The sequence below is a fragment of the Octodon degus genome, unplaced genomic scaffold, assembly GCF_000260255.1.
Source record: "Octodon degus isolate 3935 unplaced genomic scaffold, OctDeg1.0 scaffold00035, whole genome shotgun sequence".
NCBI classification, from domain to species: domain Eukaryota; kingdom Metazoa; phylum Chordata; class Mammalia; order Rodentia; family Octodontidae; genus Octodon; species Octodon degus.
The window spans coordinates 9,185,500-9,206,799 of NW_004524611.1; the positions used below are offsets into that span (position 1 = coordinate 9,185,500).

The 21,300-nt window shown below is 48.9% G+C and overlaps 1 protein-coding gene across 5 annotated transcripts in view; it reads right to left on the reverse strand.

The window, feature by feature from the left end:
- Positions 1-3,753: 3,753 nt before the first annotated feature.
- Auts2 (AUTS2, activator of transcription and developmental regulator) overlaps positions 3,754-21,300 on the reverse strand; it is a 321,552-nt gene continuing 304,005 nt past the window's right edge. For 4 of the 5 annotated variants that reach the window (XM_023714328.1, XM_023714327.1, XM_023714330.1 and 1 more), the window contains exons 8-15: positions 20,576-20,647; positions 19,297-19,326; positions 17,630-17,701; positions 14,392-14,533; positions 11,405-11,482; positions 10,473-10,556; positions 8,920-9,142; positions 3,754-6,651 (exon numbers count right to left, since the gene is read on the reverse strand). In XM_023714328.1, the coding sequence (XP_023570096.1) occupies positions 5,382-6,651; positions 8,920-9,142; positions 10,473-10,556; positions 11,405-11,482; positions 14,392-14,533; positions 17,630-17,701; positions 19,297-19,326; positions 20,576-20,647 (1,971 nt within the window). In that variant the 3' untranslated portion in view covers positions 3,754-5,381. The remainder of the gene's footprint in view (positions 6,652-8,919; positions 9,143-10,472; positions 10,557-11,404; positions 11,483-14,391; positions 14,534-17,629; positions 17,702-19,296; positions 19,327-20,575; positions 20,648-21,300) is intronic. The other variant, XM_023714329.1, reaches the window with a different exon arrangement.

Below are 21,300 nucleotides of genomic sequence, written 5' to 3' on the forward strand. Positions count from 1 at the left end.
TTTTTGGCAGTACCAGGGATTGAACTCAGGACCCTGCACTTGCCAGGCAGGTGCTTATTCTACTAAGCTATCTTTCTGGCCCCTATATTCCCTCCTAAACTCCTGGGTGATTTTCCTCTGACATGGGGTCCAAACCAGGGGTTGAGACCCTTTATTCTTTGAGGTCATGAGAGGAAGTATTGGTTTGCAGATAGTATTTTTATAAAATGAATGAGAAAAAGAATGGAATTAAAAAGTCTTAGTTTATTGCACGTGAGGGTATTGATTCATCAGATTTACCTCAGGTTTGCATGTAGGTCACAGCCCTGGGGCTGAACGTGGGCTCCGGGCAGCCTCTAGCACCCCTAGACTGGATTAGGCAGCCGTTTCCCCTGAGAAAGGAGGTCTAGCGCAGCAGCACAGCGGCACAGGCTCCTGGCATGAGCACGACCCCTGGCCCTGCAGACAGAGCCCTGTGAACCCCGGGTTGGGAGGGTTGAGTGGCGGGCGCAGGAGGAGAGCAAGCCGCCCCTGGAGAGCCCCCAGAGGAAGGCTTTATGCACAGCACTGGGACTTTGTAGGGTGGCTGGGGTTTGGACCCAGGGGCTTTAGAAAGCACAGGGGTGGTAGCCCAACTTGCCTTGCTGGAGTGCAGCGTGGGAGAAAAAACTCAGCTCATGAAAGTAACCTGAGGCCCAGCAGAGACAGCCCAAGCGGAGCTTGAGGAGGCCTTTCATCATCAGCTAACAAATTCCAGTGGCAGTGACCTGAGGCCTCTTGCCCATGTCTGCTGAGGACACAGACGGGGGCTTCAAAGGCTCTGGCTTCTCCTAGGGAGCCCCGAGACTGCCACACACCACCCGAGGGCTCAGCACCTGTGTGCAGTGCACTGGGGAACCTGCAAACATCTTGGGTGCACAGCAGCTGGGCACCCCAACTGTGACAGCACCTTCCTTAACCCACTGCATGAGGAATACGTGCGTCAGAAACCTTGGAACCACCAGCCCACTCCTTACGTCTTGCCAACATTTTCCAAGGTTTTAGCAAGAATCTAGGCGACATAGTAATTGGGGCTGAATTTTTTTTTTAAATGTTATTTTCCCTTTTGTGTAGGCCAGTCTCTTTTAAAGAAATTGTTATATATGGAGCAGGGTATGGTGGTTCACACCTATAACCCCAGCCTTTAGGAGGGTGAGGTAGAAGGACTGTCAGGAGTTCAAGGACAGGCAGGGCTACACAGTGAATTTAAGGCCAGCCTGAACTACATAATGAGAGCCTGTCTCAAAAATAAATCAAAGTGCAGCTATAACATGCTGCTTATCACTGTAACGTATGGCCCATATAATTAAAAATATATATATATATATTCACGGTAAAACCAAGGGCGGTCACGGATGGGTCAGAAGCGGGAAGTGACTGCATTTGAACATTTTGATTGTAATGGTTTTTACAGCTACAGAGAACTGGGGTGAAAAGGAGATTCATCCTGGAGCCTGAGTTCCTGCTTCTCCTCTGCCAGGTGTTTGATTTGAGGCATTCAGCCTCCGTGTGGGCCATTCTCTACCCAGCTTACAGTTCTCCAAAGCTTAGGGACAGCGTGTGGTGTGTGTGCTGTGCTATCAGGATGGGGCTTGCAACCCTTGTCCTGAGCCCCGTTCTGTGGGCACCATCTCACTCCACACCTAAGAGACTGAGCTCCAGCTTGGCGTTTGCTCGGGGTCAGAGGGCGCAGGGGTGGATCCAGCCCCTGGGACGGAGGTTGCTGTCTAGGGCTCCTTCCCACCCAGAGTTCCTTACCCGAAGCTTCTGGCCTTGAAGCCCCAAGACATCAGACCCTTGGCTTTGCATTGGTAGGAGCAACTGCCCTTCATTACATTTGTCTGATCAAGAGTCTACCCTACAGGGACTTTTCCAGTTTTTGGAAGGGCAGAACCACACAAACATTGGTGTAGTTTTAAAAAATAGCACATGAAAAAGCCCATGTTAGGTATGTTGTCCTCTTTCCTTAAACTGATATACTGCCACACGGGCCGAATTTATTGTGTGGTATAGTCCACACCCCAGCTCAGGTGAGCGTTCCACTGTAGGGTCCAGTCCCATCCTAGCCCTCTTGTTATGCCACGTATGTATAGAACATCAGGCATCGCATCTTGCTTCCTCTCGCCCAGAGGCAGAAAAAGGATAAACAGCAAGTGCTGTTGCAAATATCCATCCAAAGTGGTAATTATTGCATCATTATATTCGCTATTTTACTTGTCATGTACCATTAGAAGGTAACAAGATCATTGTCAGTCAAAGACTGTGGAGATAATTAGAGCATCTATAGGTTAGCAGGAAATCAAATTGGTGCTGGTACCCATCAAGGCAAGGCGTTGAATGTAATTAGAGGGAAAATATGCGAAGGTTGAGATGAATAAAGCCCTGGGGATTAAATACCGTGACTGATTTGAGAGTGACTGTTCCACGTTCTGACACCGCAGATGGTGACATCAAAATAGGTGTACAATGGAAGGCAGCGAGGTCTGCCATAAATAGCTCATCAAGACGCCGCTGGCACTGTCTGGAAGGTCCCAGGCAGCACCGGATTTGGAAAAACACAGCGTTTATCGTATTTTCCAACCCGCTAGCCTTGCTTCCTTATTTTCTCCAGTCTGGGAGTTACGCCTTCACGCATAAACGGTGCTGAGTGAAGTGGGACTTTATCGGCGCCCATGATTTAGGCCTGAGGGTCCCACCCGTTTCCGCAGCAGTGCTCGGCAGACCTGGGCCTGGCCATGGAGTCCGCAGCAGCCCCCCGCAGGCCCAGAGCCCCCAATTCTGTTTCTGTCGCGTCCTCACGCCCACTCAGCAGCCTCCCAGATCCTGCTACCCCTGCCGTCTGCCGGCTTTTTTTCCAGCAGGACACAAACACCAGTCCAAACAGCCATTCCATCAGGTTGATACAAGAAAATTTAACATTTTTTTTTTTCTTTTTACATCTTAAAAAACAAAACAGATTTTAGAGGACAGGGAGAAGTCTGCAAACGGATGAAGAGTATGCCACCATCATTCAACGAGAGACACAGAAACCAAGTATCTGGAACATAGGACGGACGGATGGACGGACGGACGGAGTCCACAGACTGAAAAGTGAAGGCCCAAGCAGGCGACGCGGCTGTCGGGACCTGCACGGGGTCTGTCGTCCATGCGGATGGACGCCGCAAGCGCTTCTGCCGTGAGCGTGGAAGCAGGCTTGAGACACTGCCCACTCGGCCTCCACGTGGGCGCATCTACTGCCAGACCCGGCAACAGCTCCCCGGGACCTTCACAGTATTTGTTCAGATTACGCGAAAGAGAATCCAAAGCCACAGGCGTGGGGTGCAAATGTCTACAGAACCTAATTGGCGGGTGACTACCTGAGCTGGGGAGAGTGGCCAGGCTCGGCGGGGAGGCTCCAGATCTCACACGGGCCGGGTTCAAGGTGTTTCTTGCACACGCGGGGCTTCTTCCCCAAGCAATCATGGCCATCTCACACAGACAAGCAGCTGCAAGCTTGGTTCACATTTTTTAATAACATGGTACAGTTTACATAACACAAGGAGGCTCCGCCGATGAGAACATGCTGAAGATTCAGTTGCTTCACTTTTCTTTTCACATAGGATCTAGAAAGGACTTTATTACATACAGGATTAACAGCAAAAAGTTCTGTATAGAACAATCTCTTTACAATACTGAAAGCTACCACTACAGTTCCAGTGTACATATTCCTTGGATTTTTTTTTTTAGTTGTCTTTAAAAAAAAAAAAAAAAACAAACAAAAAAACACTGCACAACATCTGGTGTTCACAAAATCTGAAGCTCACAACTAAACCTTCAGTTTACTACTAAAATAGATCTCTCTGCTTATTAGAAACAATGGTCTGTAGTTAACTTTTTTTTTTTTTTTTTGCAAAAACAGGATAACAACGTCAGATAGCACTTTAATATACTAGAAGACCAAATGGAACTAATTTTATTTCATACATGTATTTTACAGTCCAGTAGACAAGATATATTGTATTTCTCTGCTAGTAAAGTCATATTCTCTCCAAATATGTAGACAAGAGGCTTAATGTATTATAAAAGTATTATGAAGAGACAATAAGATTGATGCCAACTCAAAAACACACGCACATACAAGACTTTTCTCTGCCACCTTTCACCCTCTGTAATTCTCGCAGGCTGCACTAGGCCGACCTGTTTCAGCTATTCCCAGAAATACAGTTTAATAAGACTAACTGGACCACGAGTCACACTGGGAAACGTGCACCTCCAATTCGTCAGTTAGCGATTACAGTGAAAACATATCCATCATCGGAGAAAACGTGAAGCTTTCTTTCAGGATCTGTTTGGGTGTCATTAATTGCGATACGCAACGAGGAAGTGTGCACGGAGAGGAAATAGGACACTGAAAAGGAATGGTTCTCACGTGAGGTGTGTGCGAAACATAGGACCCACGGAGCAAAGGTGCTGGCAGCCTGCCTCTGACGGACACCTCCACCCGCCCTGAGGCTGGCACCTGACAAACCCCAGCCTCCCCAGCACTGGTTGCTCCTGTCCTCAGTTACCTAACCGGGGTGCGCCCTCCCCCTGCCCCCTCAGCCCACAAGCAGCAACTTCGGAGGCTAAGTTCCAGCCTGGTCCGATGTGCGAAATAAGGTGTTTCGCCATTTGAAAAAAAACAAGCAAGGAAAACAGAGTCGTATCACGTAAGCGCTTGTTTAGGGAAAATATGACCTTAAGTATGTTGTAAATGGATTTGAAAAGGCTCCTTTGAGTTAGGCGGGCTTTTGTGAAAAGCCCTAACATTCATTGCATAGTTGAAGGGTTTAGCTGTCTCTAACAATATACGGGAACACGGCCTTAGCGGACTGTGCTCACTGATACCAGGTTTGCAAATAGCACATTTTAAGAAGTATTAACGTATTATGTTACTTAATCTTTATCTATTTACATTTGTACAAAGTAAAGCTTTCATCTTACCCTTTTGCATATATGAACCATCAGCTCATGAAGCAATCTTTTTTACACACTATGTACACACGGCCTTCCCTTCCCCTCTCAAAGAGCTCTGCGTGCCGATCGTGCGGGCTCCCCCACCCCCACTAGCATCCGACTGGTGTGTGTTGTCCTCTTCACTGTTTTGGTTCAAATCAAAAAGTCATAGAAGGAACAAAAAAAGGGAGGAGACATGAGGGCATAGGAGTTGATCTGAAAAATTTCAACATATAATATACAAAAACATTTCAAAATCTGCGCGGAGTCTGTACACTGTACAGGGGCGGGAGTGCTGCTGTCACCCACAGTCCTGGAGGGAGGCGGTTCTCTCCGCAGCTCTGCTATCTCCCTCACCCGCCCCACGTCGTCCAGGCCTTCCTGTACCCTCATCGGGCTTCGATGTCCTTGAGCGTGTGCGACGGGGGCCTCTCCCGGATCTCCGCGGATAGCGGGGTAGTCCTGCGTGGGGACCCTGGGCGGCCCCCCAGTGTAGAGATGAGCGGTGGGGGCGCGCTCAGAGCCGCTGTGGGCGGGGTCTTGTTCAGCAGCCCATTCTGGTGGCCCGCGGTGGGGCTGATGCGGGGGTAGTGCATGCTTGGGAGCCCCGGCGCCAGCAGGCCGGGGTGTGGCAGATGTCCATCGAGGGCGGCAGGGTGCACGGCGTGCAGCCGCGGGTGCTCGTAGTCCTCACGGAGCAGGTGCAGGCGCTCGCGCTCGTCCAGGTGCGCGCCCCGCTCATGCTCACGCCTTGGGTCCACGGGCAGCGGGGGGTGGGGGTGGTGGTGGTGGTGGCTGTAGTCGTGCGGCTCCCGATCCCGGAAGGAGCGGTCGGCCTCGTAGAGCCGCGGGGCGGACAGCCTGTGCAGGGGGTCGCTGCGCAGCAGAAAGTCCCTGCCCAGCGGATCCCGTCGGTGCACGTCCAGCTCCCGGTAGGGGTCCCTCAGGGGATCCCGGATGGGGTCCCAGTGGAAAGAGGGGTATGGGAAGCGCTCGCCCCCCGGGATGGGGCTGAGGCCCATGAAGGGTGTCATCATGCGAGTCCTGTCCAGGCTGCTGATGCTGTTCATGGGGTGGATGCCCGTCACCCCCACCGTCATGGGCATGGATGCCAGCGGCCCCGCGTGCACACCCGCCGAGGAGCTGGGCGGTGGCGGCTCTGAGGGCCGGTGCGCTTGTGCGGCGGAGGCGGCCGCAGCGGCGGCCTCTGGGGCCAGGTCGTGGTCTTCCTTGCGCTCCTCCTTCACCTTGACTTCCGAGCTCTTCCTGGGGTGCTCATAGGCTGCCTCACCTTTGCGTGGCTCGGTCTCACGGCTCGAGGTGCTACCTGGCCGGGCGCCATCCGCCGCGGGGGCGCGCGGGAAAGGCGAGGGCGCGCGGGGCCCCTGCTTGGCCTCCTCGCCCGCGGCACGTGCCTCATGGCCGTGCGCGTCCTTCTCGGGCGCGTGGCCCTCCTTCGCCTTGTGCTCCTCGGCAGCGAGGTCCTTGCGTGATTCCGAGTGCTCTCGCTCCCTCTCTTTGGGTTTGTCTTTCTCGCGAGCCTCAGTGTTCAAATGACCCCTCATCTGTTCCGCGGAGCTGCGGTTATGTCCCAGGGCGCCCACCGGGAGGATAGGTGCTGGTGAAGGATGGCTGGAGTGTCTCTTCTCAACGCTGTCCCTGGGCAAAAACAGGGACACAGGACATGAATGAAGCGGGTTCTGCCTCGGGGTCGAGGGGTGCAATGAGATGGTGGTGGAAAGGATGGGCCGGCGTGGTTCCCGCCAGCCCCCTGATCCTAGCACCTGGATTTCAGAGGAAGCTTAATGGGGTGAAGCACTGGGGATGAGGCAGGTGAGAGCGTCTAGTGGGGCAGTGCGCTGTCTGTGTTAAGAGCTGCGAGCCTCAGTCAGAATCAGAGAGAACTTTCAGGGGTCAGAAAGGCCCCGGCCCGGCCCAAGCCTAGGACCTGGTGGCTTAGAGTTGGTGTGTGGCAAGGGTTTGTGTTCAAAGTCCTCACATAGGCACCCAAATGCACGGGCCACTTGCCTTCCAGCGCTGCACAGTCTTGGAAGCAGAGTGCAACCTGAACGGTTAGCGGGTCTCGAGGTGCTGACCCTCAGACCACGGGCCTCTTTTCAGAGGGAAGATGCTGACATGGAACAAGCTCTAGGCAGAGCACAAGTCTGAACCGTCTTCCTGGACTCTCGGCTGGCAGAGGAAGGATATGGAAGCCAAAATCTGGCAAGTGGGTGGAGGCACGGCAGCAGGCAAAGTGGGGCGAGAAACAGAACCTCGTGTGGGAGATGGAGAACAAGTGGAGCATCCATCTACAGGCAGGGACGCAAGAATGCCAGAGACCTGCTTCGAACGGGGACGGGGGAAGAAAATGCAGGACAAGGGAAGACTTGGGGATTTAGGATGAAGAATCAAGCAGGTCCCATCAGAGCCCCGAGACAGGGCCACGAGGGAGGGCGGGAGGAGAGAAGCAGGCCAGGGTGGTGAGCGAAGTATGGCCACAGACAGAAGAGCATCAGGAACGGTCCCCATGAAGCTTGTTTCCTGGGAACAGGCGTAGGCTGAGAATGTGACCGTAGGTCAGAAGAGTGTATTTCATTAAGTTCATTAAGTTTCCTGACTTCAGTGCCTGAGGCCATCCTGATGCCATCAGGACAAATCTGACAGGTTCTGCAGCCACATCCTGTGCCCCGCTCAGCCTCTGGAGCACAGGGGCAGGGCCTCGGCCACTTTGGGCTGCCTCACTTTCCCAGGTTGCAGCTCAGAGCTGAAGGCTGGAGTGGTCTCTCTGGTTAAGAGGACTTCCATCATATGGACTTGATGGGAAATTTATCTTTTTATTTTGGTCAGAAAAGAATCCAGGGGTGGGGAGATGGCTCAGTAGAATAAGCGCTTCCCTGGCAAGTGCAAGGGCCTGAGTTCAATCCCTGATTCCGCGGAAAAAAAAAAGAAAAAAAGAAAAGAAAAAAGAAAAAGAAAGAATCCATCTGTGCAGCACAATGGCCAGTGAGGCGCAGCTACTGATCTGCTGTCCTGACAGCCTGCAAAGCTGTATGTTTAGAAATCATCAGGACACACACAAATACATACATATGCGAAGTATATGCAAGAAAGAAAAATGGAAGACTTGGATTAAACTGGACGCTGCAGGACGTGGTCATTAGGTATTTCTTGTTAAGCATATGTAGTGCATCCCTCGCTTACCAGTTCACTCAGGAATATAGTGTATGAAAAAAAAGAGACCCTTGGTCAAGAATGCTTACATATTCTTTAAAAAAAATCCTACAAGACATTTTTTCTTTAAGGCTACTTTTAGGCAGGGGTTACCATGTATCAGAACAGCAATGATTACTAAAATTAATTATCTACTGGTGAAACCGACCCAAACTCCTTGCTGGCCTTTCTCCAAACTTAGGTAAGATTTTACTACTTTTCTGTAAGTCCCAGGCTTTGAGTTTGAACAAAACTTGAGAAAAATATGGTGAGGCAATGCAAACATGGCTTTCTAAATGCAAACAAAAAGCGAGAAAGAGAAAAACCTATGGATGATTGAATGGACTACACGAACTCGAAAGTAAATATGGCACTGAGTCATGCTGTGTGTGTTTGGCCCAATGTTCCCATTCTGTCTCATCAAGGAAGGTTTCTGTATGGACACCTCAACACTTCAGGGACTTTGGGTGTTCTGCATGTGTCGCTGCTTCTGAGAGGGGCATCTTGCACTGTGCTAGAGTCCTACTCTCACAGCATCCTGCGTGCCTTGGGGCGCTGGCTCCGGGGCTGAGGGGGGCCTTGCTGCCTGAGAGGAGCTGGGACTCCTGGGTAGCTGAAGCGCAAGGCTGGGACGGGGAGGGTGGGTGGCCGGCTCCATTGGGACGTGGCACAGAGTGGGCTCCCCCATTGGGACTCGAGAGCGGTTTCTTTTCGTACCTTTCTTTGTCATCTTTACTAACAGATGAGTCTCGTTTATCTACATCTCTATCTCTGTCATGAGCTGCAGCGGACGCGCTGCGCTCCAGCTCCCCTGGCTTCAGCCAGGGCGGAGGGGTCGGGAACGACGGAGGCGTTCGGTGCAGCCGGTTCCAGGGTTCGTGAGGGTTGCTAAAGCTCTGCACACTGGGGCCATCCTTGTGGCCGAACATTGAGTTGGGTGCTGAAATGGTGAAGTGGAGAACAAAAAGGTTTAAGAGAAATTATATAACCTGCTGTAATGAAGGTACTTACCAAAAAACTTTTAACAGCATTCAGAGTTAAAATGAATACATATTATTGGGAGCTGGAAAAGGAAAGGAGATTAACAAATTCATTAGAGGAACTCTGGTCCTACACTGGAGATGTAGCTCAGTTTTTTGTTTTTTTTTTCTTTAAAAAGGGCCAAAAGCGGATGTGGGGTAAGGGATGGGTGAGGGACTGGAGATGAAAAGGACCAAACAGGTGTCACTTTCACCTCATCGGACACATCTGGGGCATGCAGAAGTTCCGAGCATGCAGGGGGAGGGTGTGAGGATGGTGCGGCTCTGGTTGGAAACTCAGCTACAAGCAGAAGACACGGCTTCCTCCACCCGTCCTGCCAGGGTGCTTGCTCCTCTTTCCAACATTAGCAAACTAAAACCAGCATCCCCAAGGCAGGACCTTGACCTGAACTGATGCGTGCGGTCACCATGCTGAGTTTTAAAGAAAACCTTCATGGTGATGCTGGGCTCAGAGCTACGTCCCAGGTCACCTGTACTCCAGAAATATGAAATGTGGCATTGGAAAAGCCATTGTGGATTTGGTGGCTGAGAGCGGCCCAGGACATGAGAGAGGGCTACAATTCTCTTCTTATTCAAGATGAACTTTTTAACAGTAGAAAACCTGGTTCTCCTGCAGATCCTGAGGCAGGAAGCGCTGCCAGCTTTTTGTTTCGAGCCTGCTGTTCTTCAATGTACTTTTTCTGATCCCACCAGTGCCAGAGGTGAGATAACATTTATTTTTATTTTTATTTATTTATTTTGGCTGGCTCAGGCTGCTGTAAGGGAGGGTCTGGTGTAGCATGTGCAGCTGGGGATTGAACAGCAGTCCCCCACGCCTGACTGGGTTTGCCCATGCAGGCGCTTAAACAACTGAGCTAACTGGCAAGCCCCTAGAGCCGAGAAAAAAATTTAAAAGTTGTTTTTATGCCTAATGCGAGCTGTTGCCAAAATCTTGATTAGCAGAAATGGGACATGGATGAACTGTAAGCATTCATCAGCTTCGGGCAGGACAGTAACCAAGCCCACTGCCCTCCAGACCTCAGCACCACACACTGGCTGAGGGATGTCTGTAGAGTGGAGGCTTTGCACACTTGGTCTAACTCTACCGCTCTGTACTACTTTTTATAAGGATAGAACCTAAGTCTGTTTCCCAAGAACATAGTTTCCTTTTATCTAGAAAGGTATGCAACCATACACAGGTCAGAGGAGAGAAACAGTCCAGGCAGATTTGAAAAAATTAGAGGTACTCACTAACTGAAGGGTTTCCAAGTCCCCCAAAGGCATTGCCACCGACTGCCGCAAGGCCTGTGAACGTAGACGGCCGATTAAAAGGCTCTGCAAACAAAATTGGGAAGAAGGAAATGGTCACCGGCTCTGCTCCCGGAGCTGGGGAGAGTAACAGGGATCCCCGCCTTCTCTGTGCCTGTCTCACTTCTGCTGCCCTGGGTGGAAGGTTCTTCTCACACTTGGACTTAGGTACTGGCTGGCAAAATGTGTACAAGGGTGCCTTTTCTAGAATGCTGCATTCTGCCTCGTTCCTCCTTTACCCGGGGACTGAGCTCACATGGTGATGTTGTCGCCGTCCTGCCCCAGCCTCTCTCCCAGGAGTGGGGTCCGCAGGCTCTAACACTTTAAAGTTAATCTCTGCGCGATTAATCTCCGCCTCCAGCCTGTTGCTATGCGCACCACCACTGCCAGCATCTGCTGTGCACATGCAGAATATACCAGATCATGGAGACCACAGGGAGCATAAACTCTTCTTAGGCGGTGACACATTAGTAGGGCAATAAAAGGCGAAGTAACCAAAATAAAAACTTCTTTATAACATCACACTTTTTTTCCTTCTCCTGAGGTACCCTTCAGCTGTGGGGCAAGACTGTACCTTCTCCCTCCAATGGGCAGGGCCAGGCAGTGCTAACCTTGAGCCCTGAAGCACCCAGGAGCAGCTTCCCCACAGCACCCTGATGAACTCCAGATGGAAGAACAACTAAGCACAGATCTACACCGGAGGAGAGTGGTGCAGACCCTGAAGGTGGGGCACGTGCCGAGGGCGCCATCATCCTGCAGCAGGGCAGGAGGAACAGGCACAGGCACAGATGCGCCGCCCAGGAAGCAGGAGCGCCAGAACAGCCCGAATGTCTCAGGCACACAACAGCAGTTCCCACCCCGGGGAGCCGACTCACCTAGGTGAGCAGCAGGGTTGAGAAAGTTGCTGTGATGAGGAGGTGGCCCAAAGGGGGTCCCGGTTGGGTGTGCAGCACCTGCCAAGCCAAACACAACCAAGTCAGCGGTCACAGAAGCTACCTGCTAGCAAGCAAGTTGTCTTCAGACGCCCAGAGGGAACGTTAACGTAGAGACATGGCTAGGATCCACCCAGGGCCCTGCAGGTGCCACAACGGTGCAAAGAAGACATCCTTGTGAAGCAGCAGAGCCACCCACCTCTCCTCCTCTTTCCTGGAGGGGCAGACCACCACCAAACTAGGCACTGCTTTCTCATATTAGAAACATGGAGATGATGGCTGGGGCATGGAGGAGCAGGTCGGCAGCCAAGGAAATCTGGAGAAGCCCTGGGTTCACAGAGGTGAAGTAAGGCTCTTCATCTTGGGACCTGTTCTCTAGGAGGGGAGCCCTGGTCTTGGGATCCTTCACAACCTGGGCGCAGGCAAGCTTCTCCCTTTGAAGACCTCTGGCCAGCCGGGAGCTGTCTTGGGGCTCAGGCCTGGGCTGCATTGTGTGGTCTCCACACAGCCCCCACTCTTTCCCTAGGAGAACGTTTGCTCTCACACACCTACAATGAAGGATCTCACAAGGCTCAACGATGTGTATGTGTCGCTCCACGTTACATGCGGCTCTGGGAGATGAAGGGCTCTAAGGGCTCTTGATTTTCAGTGCCAGGAAAGCCTGCTTTATTCACACATTTTAAACACCAAAACACATATAACTGCCTCTCCTAGTTTTTTCTCTGCCTGCCAGAGCTTAGAGGCCTTCTTGGCCTTCATTTTCCCTTGATCCCATTTCTTCCTCCACAGCATGTATGACACACACTTGTTGTTGCCTCAAATCCTGTTTCTGAAGGATGCTGGGAAAGGAACAAAAGAGGGTGGGCTTCTGAGGGCGGAGGCAGTGTTTGTACGAGTTCCAGGCACTGAGCTCATGTTCACACTGCATACTGGAGAAGGCGGCTTGGGGACCAGAGTGCTGCCAGGGTCACCTCAAGAAGGCTGGGTTCATGTCATGCTTTGGTCCCTCAGTAGATGAAAGCAGCTGCATTTAACAAGTATGATCAAGTTATAAATACCAGTTAGAAGTTTTACCAAACAAGCACTTTGGACGAAACCCCACACTGCTAACACAAAACGATTGCCCGTATAAACAGGCCTGGATTTACTAGCTTACTGAGAAAGTTTCCTAATCTCTTACATTTTGTCTAAGTTCCTATAAACAAATACAAATCTCAGGAACACAGATGAAACACAGGAGGCTTGCTCCTCACTGTGCTTTTATTAACTCAGCTTAAAGGTTACATTACTGTTCCCTGGGCTGCGAGGGTCCCATGGGCCTAGGGCAGAAGAGTGAGACGCACAGTATGGGACAAAATTTAGTCACGGACAGAATCACTGGAGCTGCAGGCACCCAAGGGGTGGTCCACCCAGCCAAGATGGTGGCTCATTTTCCACCTAGGAAGTGTTAAAATGGCACCCCATCTCCACAGCGCATCTCCTCCAGAACTTCATTAGGCACTGCCAGTGTTGCCAGGTAAATGTAATTTCGGCCCCACATTGTCTGTGTAGAACAAGCTAATTAAAGCTTCCATGAAGACCAGAGACATGCTCAGCCCCAGGTCTCCAGGGATGCTGACGGCTCCAGAAGTACTGAAGCACGAGAAGCCAGTTCATCCACTTGACTCAAATGAAAGCCAAGGAGAAATTTCTCCTTTTCTCTCCAAAAACTGCTCTTAATGTAGCCCTGCCTCAGAGCTAGGTGCCATGGTAACGGAGCCTTCAAGTATGTCCCTAAAGACAGAACCGATGGAGCAGAACCTGAGATCTTAGCAAATTCCATCCACCCTCAAGGGTGATTCACTTGCATTGGCAACAAGGTCCACAATAATAATGACTCCTTGCAATGTGGGTTATTTCTCTTTTCCTCGATGGAAGAGTCCACCAAAATTGAGTCTTGGATCGAAGCCTGGAAAGGCAGCCAGCAGAATGGATATGAAACTTGTTCCCTGAGGGTCAGAAACAGCGGGCCCCTTCACTGTTGATGTTCAAAAGAATAAATTCTACTTAGTGCAGTGGGGTATTAAGTTATAGAGCTTGTTACCAGAACAAGTTCAATGCCACTGTTCTTGAGTATTTACTGAGTAGGGGCTATGTGAGGGAGTATGCACTAAAAATAAGTTTTAAAAAGATAGCTGAGAAGCCCTGGACACCACAGGGGCTGTTCTCATCCACTGAATATGCTGGATGCCCACTGCCTTCGGGTTGCAGGTACCTGGCCCAGGAAGGGCAGTTCTCGCACGCACACATCCCATGCTCCTCTCCCCGAGGTCCCCTCCAGTACACTCAAGGGACTCTTGGAAGTATGTGTTCTCAGAGGTTAAACGAATGACGAACCCAATGGCTAGGTCACAGGCCTAATGATGGAACACCTTTCTCCCTACATTTCCTCCATCACTCTACCAAGCCGGGGAATATGAAGTGCTACAGCAGAGAAAGCCAGGCGGCAGCCACGAGGTCACAGGCTTATTACAGACTGTCTTTATCCCTGGAGGAGGGGGAGGCACAAAGTCACCGAGCACGCTGTGGGCACCTGCGGGATGGGCAGCCACATCGTTCTAGCGTTTCTGGCAATGTTTCCTTCAGATGCACCCTCGGCAAGCTTTCTGATTGGTTTCAATGGCAACTGGCATGCCTGTGAGTTATACTGGTGTGATATAGAAGCAAACAATAAGCTGAAGCAATAGGAGGGCCCAAAAGGAGAGATGATCTCTTCCTTCTTTAATGAAAGAAGGTGCATCAATGGAGAGGGGCCACCCACCCAGTGGACAGAGATGGTGCTCAGCAGGCAGGGACTGAGCAGGAGGCTATGTGGTGCAGGGCGTGCACAGAAGTAATTTAGCTACCCGAGAACTACATTTGTCAGCTCTCCTCTCCCCCTCTGAACTCACCAGTAGCAGAGAACAAAGTTGAAGGCCGGGCCAGGTCATGGGGGTGGTGGATGGCTCCGAAGAGGCTGGGGCCTGGAGGGCGGCTCAGGAACTCAGGTTTCAGTCCAAAGTCCAACTTATGTGGGTCTGACTGCATCTGTTTCTAAAGCAGCAAGGGGGACAAACATGGAATCCCAAGAAAGACACTAACCAAGAGTCTGGGCCCGGCAGGCTGAGCTGTACAAGTGGAGTGCTGGGCACCGAGCCCTATTCGGATTCCAGTTGACAAACACTGTGAGGTGAAACAACCCAGAACCCATCAATGCTCACGGGGAAGGCTAGCGGGGGCACCTGGCAGAGATCTACAGGGCCCGCTGCTGCACAGTACCTGCTTCTCACATTGGAGACTGCGAGAGGCAAGCGAGTGCTCTGACTTTGGGGCTGCGAAGATTAAGGAACACGAGCAAATCCTATTTATTCAAGCTGTCTCTACTCTTGGAGTAGTTTATTACTCTGCTATAAAGGACCATTTTAGCAAGTTTTAAAATGATAGTACTTTAAGGCTCATTTTATTAGGAATTCTGCATGAATAATCTACTGTGTAAATTAATTGTTTAATGACTTTACCGTACTCTAATAGATCACAGCACATTAGTAACTGAATATTATGAAGAAATATCTCCGTGCCTACAAGCTAATTTTCAAGTGATCACTGCTGCATATTTAAAAGACAACAACAGATGAAACTAAGGTGAGGCACTGGGTTTAACAGGCCCTCTCTTTTCCTACTCTCTCAGCTACCTGAAGAGGAAGTCAGCCCAAACCAGCAAACATGGACGCCTCTTGCTGGGAAGCCCCTGCCGTCCACCTGGAAGCTAATCCTTCGGCTCACCTTCCTCTAAGCCTGCAGACACTGGCCTGTATCTTCAGGTGGGTGGCCCTGTGTGGCTCCAGTGGCCCACCTTCTTGCTTCTTCTCTTGGAATCAGCTTCATGCCCCCGGTTGGGGGCCGAGAGCCTGCGACCTGAGGCTGTGAGCTGCCTTCCTTTCCACCACTCTCCTGCTCCCGCACTGCTCTCAGCCTGCTCTGCCTGGCCCCCTACTGAACCCACCTCAGTTCTCTTACGTTCTGAGTGACCTCTGCCGCCTGTGCAATGACAGGGCTGACAAAGCATCTACGTGGACATGCGTGGGGGTAGGGTCGGAGGTGAGGAAACCCTACCGGTCCCTAATTGCTGCAGGTCAAAATCTTACCCTTGCATTGCCCTCATTTAAAAGGGAAACCTCCCCGAGCACCCCACGCTAGAAGCCACACCCCTTGGAAGCCCACAGCACTTGTGTCACCGATGCACACACACACTGATCCTCCCTACGGAACATTTCAGGAACTAAACCACAGGAGAGACGAGTGCCCTCAGCCTGGCACGGTAAGTAACCCAAGGGTGGCAGATTCCCAATAAGTACTAGGTGAGTCACTAAATGAATGAGTGAATGAATGTCAAAGAGAAAGCAAACAATGTGATTTCTGCCCTAATCTATCCAGGATATGCTAATGAAAGTCCCACTGTAAAGTAATAGCCAAACCCCTAATCCAAGTTTCTAATTCACTATAAATCTACAAAAATCTTTGGAGTACCTACTTTAATTTGGTTGCCAAATTATTTAGTGCTAATATTGCATGGTACACAGCACAGTTTCATTAAACACAACTTAGGTCCATGAAGCAAAATGGAGCTGGGGGATTACAAACTGTTTGCTGGGAAGGGAAGATGAACAGTTATCTCACGTTCAAGAGGTCTTGCTAATTGAATTGGGATAATGAAAGTTTAAGTCACCAGGGACACTTTTATGGAAAACAAGTTGCTAAAGTGGCACATACAACATCCTTCATTGCTTTAAACCAAAGGAGTTAAGAGGGAGACATGCCTTACCTACTGTTCTGCTCACCACGTCATCCAGAACCAAAATGAACTGATCATCAAAAGCTAGTTAGCTCTGCGGAGCACAAGCACTTCCAAGTGACGATAAACCGTAAGGCTCCCAATTAAACCTTGCCTCACAATAAAGTAAAAGTGAGCAAAACTCACTGATGGGACGCCAGGTGAAAGAGCAGGTGTCTGGCAACCGAGGAGAAATGTCTTGGGGAGCTTTGCTCCTTTTCTGAAGTTTGCTTTTTCTCTTTTAGCTAGGTTTTTGGTTTGTTTCAATTTCTATGTTTCCTTAGTACGTGTCTGCAGTGTGCAATGGCCACATTCCTTCCCGGGACTCTCTCCCAAGAGCGCGTCTCTCACGCCTCGCTCGTCGGCCTTGATGGCGCTCACACGCTGTCAGGATGAAAAGCTTGTGCGTGAACCAGTGGATTAGGTGATAAACGCTTGCTCACGAAGTGACAGATTAGCTGAAGGCTCTTGGAGTAATCTGGGTGGATGTTTCCTACCATTTTGCCAGCCATAAAATCGGACTTGTGAGTTACTTTGTCCCTTAAGCCAAGCACTGGCCCCACATCAGATTCCTTGTAGTTTTTGTTCTTTTCCCTACTGTGTGATAAAGGCTCAGTAAAACGTGGGATAGAGTCAACCACGTGACCAAAACCCACAGGCACACACAGATTCATCCACAGACAGGGTAACTGGCTAGAAGGTGGTCCTGACAGTACTGACTACATTCTAATGCCTGGCATTGGTCACCAGAAGGAATAATGAGAGGTCACTGCAAACTCAGAGTGACTTCTAGAAGAACAGTCATTAATTATATGATTGCTAATAGCTGTTCAGCATGGTATTCTTCATACAGGGCATGAATTGCTTCTTATCATTTTTGCAAAGCCATAAAGGAAAAGTATAAACCACTTATTACTTAAAAGCAAAATAAAACATTCACTGTTTATTCTTTTGAGCTACTGTTTTTCATCTTCTAACTCTAGCTCACTATACTTAGATTTTAAACCTTTATTTTAGGATTTAATCCATATTTAAGCCCTATACCAGGAAGTTATCGGTCTGCAATTTTGCTGGTGGTTTCTCTAATTACTTAATAAGATTGCTCACTAGCTTTTCCAAGCGGGTCTTGAACTTTCCTACCTATGTGTTTTAGACTATGTTTTTAGACTCCCTATTCAGGTGCTCCTCACACTCCTCCCCAGCGGGTCTTGAACTTTCCTGCCTATGTGTTTTAGACTATGTTTTTAGACTCCCTATTCAGTTGCTCCTCACACTCCTCCCCTCCCCAGCTCCGCCCTGAACTAGAAGGTCCCACTGACCTTGACTTTCTGTTGGTGGTGGTAAATCTGCCAGGCGATGTGAACATGCATTGCACACCACTTCCCTGGTTTCTGGAACAAGAAAGAACAATGTGGTCAGAAGAAAGACACTTCAGAGAAACCGCTTTCCATTTCCCCCATGCTCTCAGCAGATCTCGGCTACAGAGGCTTTTTTCATGAAATGACAAGAGCGCTTTGTACCCTCCAAGTGCCTCTGTCGGCCTCTGCCCAATGCCCAGTCGTGAGAGTCACAGCTCGTTGGCCCCTCTTCCCACATGGGCTTGAGACATCAGCTACGGCTCAGGAAACCCATCTTGTCCCAGTTACCAAGGACAAGATGGCAAAAGTCCACTTTGTGTCTTTCTCTCTTTCTTGTCTAGTGCCAGCTGGCAGGACTGGCAGAGTAGGAAGTCCTATTTAACAAATGCTGCCATGCTATAATGCAAATCAGCTGTTCAGAAGAGCTAATTAGGGACTGTCTGTGAATCAAATCAAAACAAGAAAGGGTACAGGACCTGTCATAACCTCCCCTGAGACTGCTTTTCTTTTAACCCTCAAAGTGGTATAAAGAAATGTATCCTATTTAAATTCAAGCCCAGTGGTCACAAATGCTTCACTTACAGCCAACTATCCACTTGTGTTGGTAAGCACCGTTCACTGCTAAGTTAAAAGGAGAGAAAGGAAAAGAAAAAAGAACTTCTTCCTTCCTGGTCTCTAGGTTCCCCCAGATGTCAGTTCTCTCTTCTGCCCTCTGAGGAGTGATATATCAATCCAAGTCTAATTATTTGCTGCCTTGCCTTCTGAGCAGTACAGCAGCTTCACGTAGATTCTCTTCTACCAACTAGAAGGCAGATAATCTACCCTTACGCTCCAAGTGCGTAACTACTGAATGCATGAGAAGAAAACATAACCCTGTTTTACACTGGCAAAGGACAGAAATTTATGGTTTTAGAAATTTTAAATTCAAATCTGGACCATTTCTTCCCTCTTGTAATGGAATTATGGTTTTATATATATATATATATATGACTTGTCTGATAGTATGCACCACAAGGGGGTTGTGCAGAGGAGGAAATCTACTGTCCATCCATCTTCCATCCAACCATCCATCACCTTTGTCTCTGGCACCCAGCACCCACTTGGAGGTCAGCGGCTGGTCAAGTTCCAGATCTTGCGAACATTTGCTTTTAACAAGATGTGAAACAAACCAATTCCTGTAGCATCCCTTCCTGTGCCAGAGGAATAGGTCTAATGGGTAGGTAAATCAAAGTCACTTAGGAATAAGGAACTACCGGCCAAAACAAACAGATCCAACATTTGTATTTTCTAAAGGTAAGAAAGATTGACTTCAGCCGCTGGCTTAAATCTTTCCCCTTAAGATCGAAATAGTCAAATCCTTCAGCAGATCTACTGACACCAGAATCTGACTCGGTTGAATTTTATCTGTTAGAAGAATAAAAAAAAGTCAATGGCCTAGCTTTCTCCAACACTCAAAGCAAAATAATTGAGGCTATTTTTAATTATATTGCCTGCAAAACCCAACCACTGTTACTCTGACCTTTTATTTCAACATTTCTAAGGCTTATTTTCTTGTTATAGACTTGTATTTTTAACCCACAGGGAGTCAGACAGAGGTTGCGAAACAGTTCTAGAAGAAGCTTTCTTACCCTTAACATAGGTCTGAAAGGATCTGTCAACTGTGAAGAGAAAATGACAACTTGGTTACACGCCTGTCACTCAAACAATTGCTCTAATTAACAAATTTGTAGTGCTTCATTAGGAGGGGAAATTAAAATGTTAGAATTTTACTTTTAAATGAAGCCCTTTTAGAGAATAATTAGCCCATTTTCACACTATCAAAAGTACCAAGTGTCCCCTCCCCCACTCCCCGGCCTGACAAGCCCCTGTACAAGCTGCATCAACAGCAGCAGTGTGCCCTCTGGCACTGGGATGTGCTGGGTTACTCGTTGGAGGTGCCTGTCTTCAGTGTCTGCCACACTACCCCGGGGTGAGCCAAAGGAGACAGGCCTGCAGACCCGGGCTGAAGGGCAGGCGCAGGCTGCAAGGGAGCATCAAACTCTTTTGAAATCTCCTCCTTTCCACAACTGGGCATCATCTACAGGTGCTAGATGTCTTTAAGAAACTCACTAAACATATAAAGATACTCAGTGGAGTCATTTTTAACTTCTACTTAACTCTCACCATTGATTTCTGACTGTCTTTATGCAGGGAATAAGACAATATTGTAAAAGGTAATTGGGATTTTTTTTTACTATAAAGATAATTATAAACAGTACTCAATAGACAAGAGTATATCTATTTTTTTGATAAAGCATAAAAATGACTATATTTCAAAACATAAGTTCTGTACAAGAGTATATCTATTGCATAACTTCAAATTTTCTTTGGAGGTAGGGAGCATTATAAAATAACATGGCCAAAGCGCAATGGATATTTCATTTAGCTCTAGAGAACAAGGGATCCCTGTAATATTAAAGACAGAGGGCCACAAGTGCAGTATGGTCCTGCAACTTCTTGACCTCAGGCAAGAGGAGGCTACCTTCCAGGAGGAAAAGTATTCAGTGCTTTTCCATTCAAAAAATTTGGTAGTTATTTCTTTTGTGTAAGAGAAATTTAAGGACCTATAGACAGAGAGGAGTGGTTAAGCAGAAACCAGACAAGCAGTGTCCAATTTGGGGGCTCAGAGTATAAGTAAGCTCTTCCTTCCTGTCTATTTGCACTTGCAAATCTGTGCTCTTGTGTTTTCCCTTGGTCCCCAGGACGGCCTTTATCTCCTAAGAATGATAGGCACTTTCCTGTACAAACTCAAAGGAAGAGCTGAAACAGTATCTCTGGCAAATGGGCTGCAGAAGGCGCAGTGCTGGACGGGCAGGGGATGCAAGCTCCCCTGGTGTTACCTGAGACCAAGCCTGACTTTGCACGTACCCTCGGGTCCTTTTGGAGTAAAGTGTGTGGGACTGTCCCAGGCCGAGCGGCGACATCGATAGGGTTGGATGTCTACAAATTAATTAGACCACAGCTTAGGAAGCACAGAACATGGGACATAAAAGCAAGATCTTTCCTTCATTCTAAATGACAGAAGCGAAACTTCATTTGCTGGTTTCACTCTGGGTTGAGGCCTAGGCCTCTCCGTGTCTGTGTGTGCATGCATACTCTCCACAAGAACCTGCTCCCTGTTTGTGCATGGGCTCTGGCCAACGGCTGCTTGCTCTCTCATGTCACAGCATCTGTCTAAACCAGAGCGGACACCCGAGCATATTTCAGGCAATAAAAAGCATAGGACTCAAAAAAGAAGCAAAAGACAAAACTGCTACCCCTTATAACTTCTCTTCCCAGCACCCACAGTACTGACACAATTGTTTTTCTTTTTGCTTTATCACCAAACCCTCCAAGAAATCCTTAAATGAATGTTATCATAATTCGCAGTATCAGGTGCTTCTCATCAGAAAAGCTGACAGTATTTTACAGACATTAAGCTAACTCTCTAAATTTTAACTGGCAGACAAATAACAAGAAATTACACTCAGTAATTATTCATTAGCAGCAGTAGGAGTGGGACAAAAGAACCTAATTTCGGGACCACACAGATCTACTATTAGATTTTGCCTTTGTCTTTCCTAGTCCCACTACCATTTTTAAGTATCAATAAT